This window comes from Barbus barbus (assembly GCF_936440315.1).
Source record: "Barbus barbus genome assembly, chromosome: 20".
Classification (NCBI taxonomy): domain Eukaryota; kingdom Metazoa; phylum Chordata; class Actinopteri; order Cypriniformes; family Cyprinidae; genus Barbus; species Barbus barbus.
The window spans coordinates 2,382,013-2,394,552 of NC_136748.1; the positions used below are offsets into that span (position 1 = coordinate 2,382,013).

Sequence of the window (12,540 nt, forward strand, 5' to 3'; positions counted from 1 at the left end):
GAAACAGTGCTGAAATGAGAAATGTGTGGGTTGAGAGCAGTGTATCATTTGCAGGCCTGCTGCTCTCGCTCTAACTTCGGAGCGTGAATGGTTCAGATTCCGCACATATTTGGTCACGCTGACATTTTGAAACAGAGCAGCTACATCACCCCACTCATGATGCGCTACAATCCATTAACGATGCACAGAGGACAGACTCCATCTCCTCAGGTCGACATGAATAGGGTCTATTGTCCCAGGGCCCTTGTGCAACGCGTCCCCCATGCAAACTCAAAACGCTTGTGTCTGGGATCTGTTCTCCACTTGTTCCTTCATTACTACCATTTAACCTCATGATGACCCTCATTAAAATAGTGCAGGACTCCCGATGTTTAGGGTCCATAAAGACGCTGGTTTTTACCACACAAAGGCTCTTTTAGGAAGGAGAAAATGGAACGGGAGCTGCCATGAGCCGTTTTGGCCCACAACGGGAAATGAGCCGAAGACCCGGCGCTTGATCTCCTCTCAGAGGGATTTCAGTACGAGTCGCCGTGATAGGGATCGCTTTGATTACGGCGTGAGCAGGACATGAGCTCCACCCATAAGTATTGTTGCTGATTTCCCTTCCTCTACGGATCTTCAAACAACACAATCTGCTCTGGAAGTAGAGCTCTGTCCTCCCCTGGTCTGTGTCTGGACTTTCATACACACATTTATTCATTTAGCAGATGCTTCCATTCAAAGCAGCTTACAGAAGAGGAACAAAAGCAATTTGTCAAAGAGACTTCAATATTTGTAATATACAATGCCTTGTTTATTAGACAACTAGACTAGAAAGTAAGTTAGAGAAGAGCAGAAACATTGATTGATTGATTTACTTGTGTACAAATACCATGTTCTTTAGACGGACTAAAAATATTACGATCAGCTATTAGTCTAATATAAAATGTAAAAGAACTAGTTTTAAAATTGTTACTGTCCAGCAATTAAAATACAATGATGATGATACAGATTTTGATCTGTTGATTTGATATTAAATTGATAACTTGAGGTTTAATTACAAAAATACTGTTACCTACTTTGACTTTAAAGTGGGTGAACAATATTTTCCAATACTTTCTATAGGTGAAAAGGGGGGGGGGGGGGGTATTATAATTTTTTTGACAAAAAAACTAAAAAACTAAAACAAAGCATTGAAGGAAAAAGACACAAATCTTGTTTGTGGAACGTGAATGAGTTTAATAGCAAAGGTTTAAGGCAAAATGTGACTCTGTGAATGACATTTATTAAGGATGTGTATGAACATCTTGGGTCTGTCTGCTCTGTCAAGGGAACTTTTTATTTATTTTGAGAGATCAGTTCTTTTCTTTTTGAAACTTTGGTTACTTTTGATGTCTTGTCTCATTTTGCATGGTAACGCTTTCCTTTCCCTCCAAGCTGTTAATCTCTTTAATCTATCCTTTCATTCCCCCCCTTTCTCTCTTTATTTTTTCCTTTCTCCATTTCCTTCCATTCCTCAAGCCTCTGAGATACTATACATTGGACCGGTAAAAGGTAAGGCTCGCTGTTTTCTGGCTTCCTGCATTGCTTCCTTCACCTCCTCTCACCACAGCTGGAGCAGTCACCTGACCACTGCTGACTCTGGTCACCTGACTCTCTGCTTCAGTGACACCTCAGCTGATGAGGGTCATGAGATGAGCTTTGCCCAAACACTACATTCCCTTACATTCCCTTATCGGTTCTCAGTTTTGCTTGTTTAAATTGTCTCGCTTTGTGCTAAAATCTATTTAAAGTAAGGGATACAATACTGAAAGGTCAGGTCAAAGAGCTACCCAGCAAATACAACTTGGTGTTATTATAATTTTTTAGCCCAGCCAATACTGACATCGATTATTCAAGCTTTTATCTGAAGCTCATCATAACCGATTATAAAAACAAGTGGGCATATTAGGATGCATGTGCACATGATGGACAGCATGTGTGTGCACTGAACAGTTGTAAGTTTACTAAGGCTCAAGGTTCTGTATGGAGTACGCATGTGACATACAAAGAACCTTGAATTTTTAATGCGGTTTGATTAAGAGCATCCCTATTACACTCTGCAAAAGTCTTATTTTTTGCTGCAGTTGGAAGGAAGGAAATGCCAGTTCTTGCAAGGCAGCAAAACAATAGTGGTCAAAATGAAGTCAAATAAGTTGAAGCTGAATACACAGAGATTGGAAATAAAATAGAGGAACGGGCCAATAACCAATCATCATGCAAATAAATGCAAGAGAGAATGCTCAGTATGGAAATTAGATATTGATGCACACCTAAGACTAAGATTAATGTCCCTGCAACTGTTTTCATTTGTGCGACTTCACTGCTGCTGAATCTCCAACGCCACAGAAAGTAAATTATATTCTATCTAAGTTGTGGTCTTGGAATCTGAATTGAACTGGCATCAAATAAAGGCAAAATGTGTGTTTTGTCCTGCAGGCTGCACGCAAAAACAAGCATACAGCGTGATCAGTGTAGTCCGATCCACAAGGAAATTACTATATTATTAGTTTTATTTTATTTTTGGTGATTCTTATAATGAATTGCTCTAAAAATCTGGCAAATGTAAGGAATTCCAGGTTTAACCAGTCTTTCGTCAGCTCGACCGGGTGAATCTGAGGTGTAATCGTGATCTGGCCTGTGTTTCCACAAACGTACACTCCCCTCCAAAAGTATTGGGACAGTGAGACCAGTTCCTTTATTTTTGCTGTAGACTGAAAACATTTGGGTTTGACATCAAAAGATGAATATCGGACAAGAGATTTACATGCCGGCATCTGGATCTGACACACAACTTAGAAGATATCACCTTTTGTTTGAAGTCACCCATTTTTCATGTGGATTGTGTTTTCAGCCCAGAACTGCTGTTTCTATGGTGGAATGAGAGTGATGGATGGGCATCAGCCCAGGAACCACCAGAGGAACCGTGTTGGTGGAAAAAAGGGGCATTAATGCTTTGCTGAATTGTTTAGAGCATTTACTGAATCAACATCTGACTCACTCTCGAAATGAAGCCAGGTTTAAGAAGCAACAATCACAGTTTTTGTACAACAGACTTTAAATGGATAGTTTCTATTCCTCCACTGAAAGTCCATTCCACCAATACACTGATGCTTCAAAAAATGAATAACAAAGTACACTGTAAAAGTAGTTCATGCAAATCAAATAGTTTAATCCAAGCCTTAGTCATGTTGACATTAATGAAAGAGGGATAGATGTACAGTGTCCATTAGATTGCACAGTTGTTTTTAACAACATACCAAATGTTCAGCTGAAGAAACCGTTTTAGCCCATAAAACAATTATAAACCATTATACGACGCATGCCATACTGTAAGTCTATCCCTCACACAGTCTCGTTTCAGTAAAATTCATTATGGTGTCTACCCTGATTAGTCTGATTTAATGTGCTCAAAGTATGTGCATTGATCAATGGTTATATATGAATGCAAGCCTAAATTAGATCTGTTTTATCATATTAAGCCATTGTGTCTCTTCAGAAGACTTGGATTAAACCACTCTCTTCAACTGGATTTCTTTTAGATCAAAGTTTTGCTTGCATGGACTTTTAATGAAGGGACAGAAGTCTCTCAGATTTCAATAACATCTTCATTTGTGTTTCAAAGATTAACAAAATCTTATGGATTTGAAACGACAAAGTTGAGGAAATTGACAAAATTATCATTTTTGAGCGAACTAACCTTTTAATATTAAAAACTATTTAAGTTTATAAAAATAGTACTCTTAGAACTGAAATTATCTACAAAAAATCTGAATAGAGTCTGTAAGTTTGAGCCAAAATAATTACAGAAAATGATGAATTAAAATAAGAGACCTTTCAGCACTGTTTTTATCTAATTGATTAGTAAAACCGTTTGACATTTGGCATTTGAGCGAGTGAACACTCCTCCACGCTCGCTGTTCATTGTTTTACACGTGCCTTCAAGCATGAGTCTGAGAAGAAGCGTCAGTGTGATGTGTGTTTGTGGATCAGGATTCATTTGAACATTCCCAAACAGTGCGTAGAGTCGAGTAAACATCCAAAGGCAGGCCTCCTCAGTTCCCCGATGGGAGTGGAAACCCCTCTAGTGACCTTCCTCTGAGTTTCTGAGAAGGGCTGCGAGCCTCCCTCATGCTTCCTCCAACCCTCTGTCTTTTCTCATGACCTTTGCCACCCCACAGGCACTTCCTGTCCCTCTACATGACTGCGGCCTCTCACTGCCACATAAGCGGTTTTGCTTCTGTGTTTTACTCACTCTGTGATTGGTCGCTTGAGTGGTTAGAGAAGAATGTGTAGTGTAACTGTGGGATTTGTCTGATTTATGACCGTAGATAAACAAGTTTATTCAGTTGACAGATGATGGTGTTTTCACATAAAATTGCATCTTTGCACCGCTAGCAGAAGTTTATTTTTGCATTGCATTATTGCTCATACAGCCTGATGTTGGTGGTAATGTCTAAGACATTTTGTATGGGCTGTCAGTGCTTTAAAAGGATTCATTTGAATATATCTTGTTGAATTTGCTTAATTCAATTTTCTTTTCAAATTTTTCATATTACTTTTCTAAATTCAATACAGTATTTTTTTTAAGAAATAAAGATGTTTTATTGATGCTAATGGCTTATGATTAGTGGTCGACAGATAGTGCTTTTTTGACAGCCGATGCCTATATCTTAAAGCAGGGTGGCCGATATAATTTTATTTTAATTAATATTTAAGACATTTTAAATAATTTGAAAATGGATAAAAAAAAAGTGTACAATAAACTTATTACTTATAAACTTATAAAATTATACTTTAGATGACAAAGTCTTTTTCACAAATAAATAAAAATGTTCTATCTGATTATTAGACAGACTTCTATCCATTTTTAGACCGAACTGAACGACGGCAGCGAACAAGAGGGAGAATGTGAGCGCTGTGTGCTCAGGCGCTGCTGTTCAGCTCCGTCAAAATAAAAGTCCCGCCTCAAACGCATCGGCCAAACAGAAAAACTTAACGGCCGATATATCGGCCTTGGCAATATATCGGTCGACCACTACTTATAATAATATGTTTTCACTCAGAAATTTCTTTCACAATTAATTACAAAGAAAATAAAACTTTGTGTGACGTAAACATGAAAGTAGGAAAACAAAAATAGTATTTTATTGTAAAACATACTAGTAAGTTAACGGAGGTTCATTAAGTGTGACTCCTTCTGTTGTGATTATATTCACAATATGGAACAGGCTCTTAACTTTTATGAAGGTTTGCTACACAAGTATATTTTAAGGACACTTGCACTCATTAAAGTTTTCTTTTATTGATAGTACACATAGTTCAGTAGGTGCCATCCTTTTTACTAGCTCTAGTTATCTAAATGAAGGTTATAGTTAGTCTTTGTGGGTGATGTGCCATGACATACGTCATAGGGGGTGAACAACTGATACGATGTAATATTAATTAACATCCAGGAGTCTCCATTTAATGATAACCAGCAGGACCTGTGCAGTTTGAGGTCCTTATGCGGATTGGGAAAATTGCTCCAGTTGTCCTGTAGGCATTGACTGAAGTGTTTAAAGAATGATGCTGCACTAATGGACTGAATGTGTGTGGTGATAACAGCTGTAATGGTGCACTGAGACCCAGCTGATGCTCGGCTCCTGATTCACCGGGTTCATAGAGATGCCAGTCACCTCCCGGACCCCTTATGCTGCTGGATGTGCTCGCTGCTGTGTGTGCACTCTGTTCAACTCTGTGTTTTACTGTGTGTTTTCTGCATGCTGCTTTCATCGGAACTGTGCAGTCATGTGATGTGAATGAGTGATTGTGTGAACAGCAGTTTCTTGTACTGTTTATGGTGACTTTCAGTACTGGATTTGGTACACGTATCTGGCTAGGAGTGGGCGGTATGACAAAATCCTGCCACCATGTTAACAAGTTATTTTTACAGAAAATTTAACTAAATAATTTGTTTTTATAAAAATGTGGAAAATCCCTGTTTAATCTTGTCTAACATCTTACAACCCAAATTCCGTAAATGTTGGGACACATTTTAAATTTGAATAAAATTTGTCAATATTTTATTCACAATAGAACGTAAATGGAGAAATGGAGAAATTTTACACTTTTATACTTTTACTTACTTTTACTTTTGTCATTTAGCAGACGCTTTTGTCCAAAGCGACTTACAAATAAGAAAAAGTAACTAAAACTAAAAAGTTACAACTCTATAAATACTATCTACCCACATATTTAAGAAAATAAAGAAATTAAATAAAATTGACATGCATATAACAACATTTCAATAATAAACATATCAATGAAAAAATTAAATAAAAAGCGATACTACTATCCCTTGCCGGTGTCCCTGCCCGGTGGAGTCGCATGGTAGAGTCGATGTTCTTTACACTCTTTACTTTTTTACTTTTGTCATTTAGCAGACGCTTTTGTCCAAACTTTTATTATTAACTTTTTTATTTTATTAGACTTTTATCCACTAAATGAGCTCATTTCAAATTTGATGCCTGCTACAGGTCTCAAAAAAGTTGGCATGGGGGCAACAAAAGGCTGAAAAAGCAAGACATTTTGAAAAGATTCAGCTGGGAGAACATCTAGCAACTAATTAAGTTAATTGACATCATGTCTATCATGATTAGCTATAAAAGGGATGTCTTAGAGAGGCAGAGTCTCTCAGAAGTAAAGATGGGTAGATGTTTTCCAATCTGTGAAAGAGTGCGTAAAAAGATTGTGGAGTACTTTAAAAACAACATTGGCAAATCTCATCATCTACAGTGCATAACATCATCAAAAGATTCAGAGAAACTGGAGAAATCTCTGTGCGTAAGGGACAAGGCCGAAGACCTTTGTTGGATGCCCGTGGTCTTCGGGCCCTCAGACGACACTGCATCACTCATTAGCATGATTCTGTCATTGACATTACTAAATGGGCCCAGGAATACTTCCAGAAACCACTGTCGGTAAACACAATCCGCAGTGCCAAGGCTCATTTAAAATGGACTGTTTCAAAGTGGAAAAGTGTTATATGGTCAGACGAGTCCAAATTTGACTTTCTTTTTGGAAATCACGGACGCCGTGTCCTCCGGGCTAAAGAGGAGGGAGACCTTCCAGCGTGTTATCAGCGCTCAGTTCAAAAGCCAGCATCTCTGATGATATGGGGTACATAAGTGCATACGGTATGGGCAGCTTGCATGTTTTGGAAGGCACTATGAATGCTGAAAGGTATATAAAGGTTTTAGAGCAACATATGCTCCCCTCCAGATGATGTCTATTTCAGCAGGACAATGCAAAACCACATACTGCAGCTATTACAACAGCATGGCTTCATAGTAGAAGAGTCCGGGTGCTGAATTGGCCTGTCTACAGTCCAGATCTTTCATCTATAGAGAACATTTGGCCCATCATTAAACGAAACAAATACGTCAAACACAACCACGAACTCTTCAGTAGCTGGAAATCTATATCAGGCAAGAATGGGACCAAATTTCAACACCAAAACTCCAGAAACGATGCCCAGACATCTTCAAACTGTTTTGAAAAGAAGAGATGTTACACCATGGTAAACATGCCCCCGTCCCAACTATTTTGAGACCTGTAGCAGGCATCAAATTTGAATGAGCTTATTTTGTGTATAAAATTGTAAAAGTTTAAACATGTATGTTATCTATGTTCTATTGTGAATAAAATATTGGCTCATGTGATTTTAAAATTCTTTTATTCGTTTTCATTTTATTCAAATTTAAAAAACGCCCCAACATTTTTATTTAAAATGTAATGGAATCAAACCAGAAAATAGAAACATGATAATGGACTTAAGTTAAATTAGCTGCACAACTGTTATTATTATTATTATTTTGTTTTTAAAAATTTACTTTTTTTTTATGGACTGTGGGCTACACATCACAGTCCATAAAAAAGGCCCATTTATAATTTTCTGTGTTTTAATAATGTACATTTATAATAACTCTATTTTGTTGTTAAACTGCCTTGGAATAAATTGCATAAAACTTCAACGATGCTGCATGCAAATTTGACACATTTCTCTTTTCTGACCAGCATAATCTTGATATGTTTTCCCTCTTGTATAAAGTGTTTAATTGAATTAATTTATTTATTTTTGTGAAAAGGGTCCAAAGCTATTTTTGCTGAAATTTCAACCCAAAATAATTAGTTTTGTATCAGTGTAATAATTCCTATTTAATTTTGTGTAATATTATAATCTATTTTTAATCTTTTTATAGTTTAATGGAAGAAAACCAAAAAATTATGATGAACCTAAATTGAAATGAAAAAAAAAAAAATCAAAATGGCAAGTGGCTGTAAATATGTAAGACAGTATAAGCCCACATCTGACTGTTGATTTCTTTATAAATATGCCAATTTGCTCTCTTGCTTGAAAGGCACGAACAACCTACAGTTACACCATATTAACAAAACCTAGATCACTCTCTACTGGACGAAACATTAAAATATACGTCATTCCGCCCAGCCCTCCGTCTGGCTTGTCATGTAAATGGGGTGACATCCGTTTTGGGTGGTTACTGAAAGATGTCTCTCATTTCAGGAAGCATCTATTCTAGTCCTGGACTTTACAGCAAGACAATGACGCCTACCTATGACTCTCGGGACGGCAGCCCACTGTCCCCCACCACAGCCTGGTTTGGAGACAGTCCGCTGTCAGAAGGCAATCCCAGCATCCTCGCTGTCAGTCAGCCCATCACCTCACCCGACATTGTGGTCAAGATGTACAAACCACAGTCCCTCCTGGATAAGGCCAAGATCAACCAGGGGTAAGCTGAGACAGATCTGATGTGTGAAGAGACTGTGATTCAGAAGGCTTTTGTTCATATTCCTCTGATTGTCTTCGTGAAGGTGGCTGGACTCCTCCAGATCACTGATGGAGCAGGATGTGAAGGAGAACGAGGTTCTTCTGCTCCGGTTCAAGTACCACAGCTTCTTTGACCTCAACCCAAAGGTCAGTGTGTTTTGTACCTGATCACATATAGTCATATTCACACAATGCAGAATAGGACATTCCAGAATCACACGCAAGCTCTTAAATTGATCATGAATTGCGTTAGTTTTTTTTTTACTTTGCACTGTTCTTTGAGGTCCACTGAGATCCAATGTTGTCAATATTTTTACATCAAATAGCATCACAATTTATAAGTAATAGTTTATTTTCTGTCCTGTTTTTGACCCCCCTCACCAGAACGCTCTGTTTGAATAGACGTGTCAGATTGTAGACTCAGAAGTAAACACCCACTGCTGTGATTGTCTAATAGTTGTGTATGTTTGACAGCCTACATTCCTCATAGATGGACGCTGCTGTGATTTAGGTTAAACATGCATAAATAACTCAGTACAATCAAACCAAATGATCTGTAAGAAGAGACAAAGCAATAGTGATCACGTAATAAAAACAGTTACTCACACTTGTGCGGTGCGACATGACTGTCGGATCCAATATAGTCGCACAGCATCGTCTTTTAGTTTCAATCTTTTTGAAAATCCTGCATCGAATTGTGCCTTGTTTGTAAATGAATCCACGGAAAAAATGATAAACTTTTCTTCACAGTGTGACAGACAATTGAATGGGAGAAAAACCTAAAGGGGTCATACAATGGAAAATCTAAATGTTCTTGATATTCCTGTTAGTATCATAAGCAGTAAGGAGATGATAATCATCGTGTGCTCAGTAGACATGACTGTAGTGCAACACTTTGATGCTCTAAATATAATGCTGTAATCAACACTTTTCCCCATTGGGCATAAGTTTTCAAGAGAATTCCACATGTAATGCTCATATCATATGCAAAGATGTCAGCCAATCATAGCAGTGGGAGTTTCCATTGAAGTCTCACATTCGACACGCCCCTTCTAACAGAGCGTCCAAATCAGAGGATAAATTTGGGTAGAAAATGACCATGTGTTTCTACATTATGACCATTTTTGATGAAAATACCATATTAAGATTATAAGTGCACCTCAAGAAACATAAAATATTGCATTTCATGAATATTTTCATAGACAAATTTAGTTTTATTTAATTGGGAAAATCATCTAGTAACAGTGTAGCTTGCAAAATGTGGGTCTGGACAACATATTTGTCCATCTCAGGAGGTCAAAGTAAATATTTTATTTATTTATTCCTTTTTTTGTAAGAGTTTAGCAGTGTTTGTAGCCCATTTTACATTTACATTGATTTATTCAATTTTATTAAACTGGGAAATGGTAGATGTGGGATAGGGTTAAATATTACTATAAATCATTTATCAGAGGCTAAAGTTGGGTAAAACATGACCATTTATTTCTACCTTTTGACCCTTTTTGATGAAAATGCCATACTAAGATGATAAGTGCACCTCAGGAAACATAAAATGTTGCGTTTCATGACCTCTTTAAGGTTGTATATGAGAGTAGTAATATATAGTGTGCATTATGCTCACCCGTAGGCCTCTGAGAGGATTCTACGCTCTTATGTTGTAAGGACGGTGTGATGGAAGTGCTGTTGTGGTGTCGTGTTTTTAACCCTCTCCTGACCCCTGCAGTATGATGCCATCAGGGTGAACCAGCTGTATGAGCAGGCCAAGTGGGCCATCCTGCTGGAGGAGATCGAATGCACCGAGGAGGAGATGATGATGTTCGCCGCCCTGCAGGTACGTGCGCATCCAAACTTCGGCAAAATTTATGCTCCGTCTGTTAGGATTGCTGTGTAAGCGCACCTTTTGACAGTTTGCAGTCTTCACTCAGGTCCTCTGGGCCTGTAAATGAATTGGATGGGCTCTGTGCCTGACTGCGTAGCATCTGCAGCGTGCAAACGTTTGGCTGCGGCGTTTGTTTTCACTGGCCCTTTGGCCAACGATGACCCTGCTATTTCAAACCCTCATAAATGTTGAGTGACAACACCTGAGGACGCCTCACTGTCTTCACATCATGTAAATATAGAGCGGGCGTCTGTTCGAGGGAGGTGGGACATGGGAGACCACCCGGAGTCTCCAGCCTTAGGAGGTGTAGGTTGCTCCAGCAGGGATTTGTGGAGGTGTATCAGTGGTGTCGACTTTCTCTGTTTACGTACAGCGAGTTTAAATTAGTCAGGTCTGTCCCTCCCCATCAGTCCGCACCACGTTCAGTCAGAGGATATGAGTCTGGCTCTGGACGTGTCTCTGGGTAGAAGAGCTCAGCGCTGTCAAACATCAGCAGCTCTAAGTTTAGCCAGCATTATAGCAGGCTGTTAACCGTTGAGAGAAATCTGTGTGCCATTCACCTACTAACTACTCTTATCTGAGACATGAAAATGCCTTTAGCCTCCATTTTGAAAGCGGAGCTGTCATCAGCGTACAGTGAAATAAACATCTGTAGTCCAACTGTCCACTGTAGCACCATGGGGAAAGTCTGACAGTTAATTCAGTCAGGACCACTTTCGTCAAAGTATATTTATTACAATTATATTGCATACTGTTAGTGTTGGCGGTATGGTTCTGTTCTGGGCAAAACTCCACACGCCGGTCCATTCAGCCATGGAGAGCAGCAAGTCAAACCGCCCTGGGGTACAGAACAGGTCCAGTATATGCATAAAGGTGCATCTCAATAAATTAGAATATCGTGAAAAAGTTCATTTTTTCTTGTAACTTATTTCAAAAAGTGAAACTTTCATATATTTTAGATTCATTACATGTAAAACATTTCAAAAGTTTTTTTGTTTAATTTTGATGATTAGACCTCACAACACATGAGTCAAAAATCAGTATCTCAAAATATTAGAATATTTAGATTTGAGTTTCAATTAATGACCATCCATACAGTATAAATTCAGCGTATCTCTTGTTCTTTGAAACCACAATAATGGAGAAGACTGCTGACTTGGCAATGATCCAGAAGATGAACATTGACGCCCTCTACAAAGAGGGTAAGTCACAGAGGGTCATTACTGAAAGCTGTGGCTGTTTACAGAGTGCTGTATCAAAGCATATTAAATGCAAAGTTGACTGGAAGGAAGAATTTGGGTAGGAAAAGGTGCACAAGCAACAGGGATGACCGCAAGCTTGAGAATACTGTCAAGCAAAGCTGATTCAAACACTTGTGAGAGCTTCACAAGGAGTGGACTGAAGCTGGAGTCAGTGCATCAAGAGTCACCACGCTCAGACGTCTTCAGGAAAAGAGCTACCAAGCCACTTCTGAACCAGAGACAACGTCAGAAGCGTCTTACCTGGGCTACGGAGAAAAAGAACTGGACTGTTGCCCAGTGGTCCAAAGTCCTCTTTTCAGATGAAAGTAAATTTTGCATTTCATTTGGAAATCAAGGTCCCAGAGTCTGGAGGAAGACTGGAGAGGCACAGAATCCATGTTGCTTGAAGTCCAGTGTGAAGTTTCCACAGTCAGTGATGATTTGGGGTGCCATGTCATCTGCTGGTGTTGGTCCACTGTGTTTTCTGAAGTCCACAGTCAACGCAGCCATCTACCAGGACATTTTACAGCACTTCATGCTTCCTTCTGCTGACAAGCTTTATGGAGATGCTG

At 38.8% G+C, this 12,540-nt stretch overlaps 1 protein-coding gene across 4 annotated transcripts in view; it reads left to right on the plus strand.

The window, feature by feature from the left end:
- The window catches only part of LOC306886322 (fermitin family homolog 2), a 53,833-nt gene that overhangs the window by 26,187 nt on the left and 15,106 nt on the right, over window positions 1-12,540 (plus strand). For 2 of the 4 annotated variants that reach the window (XM_079443337.1, XM_079443336.1), the window contains exons 5-8: window positions 1,501-1,533; window positions 8,585-8,810; window positions 8,893-8,995; window positions 10,572-10,679. In XM_079443337.1, coding sequence (XP_079299463.1) covers window positions 1,501-1,533; window positions 8,585-8,810; window positions 8,893-8,995; window positions 10,572-10,679 — 470 coding nt within the window. The remainder of the gene's footprint in view (window positions 1-1,500; window positions 1,534-8,584; window positions 8,811-8,892; window positions 8,996-10,571; window positions 10,680-12,540) is intronic. The other 2 variants (XM_079443339.1, XM_079443338.1) reach the window with 1 other exon arrangement.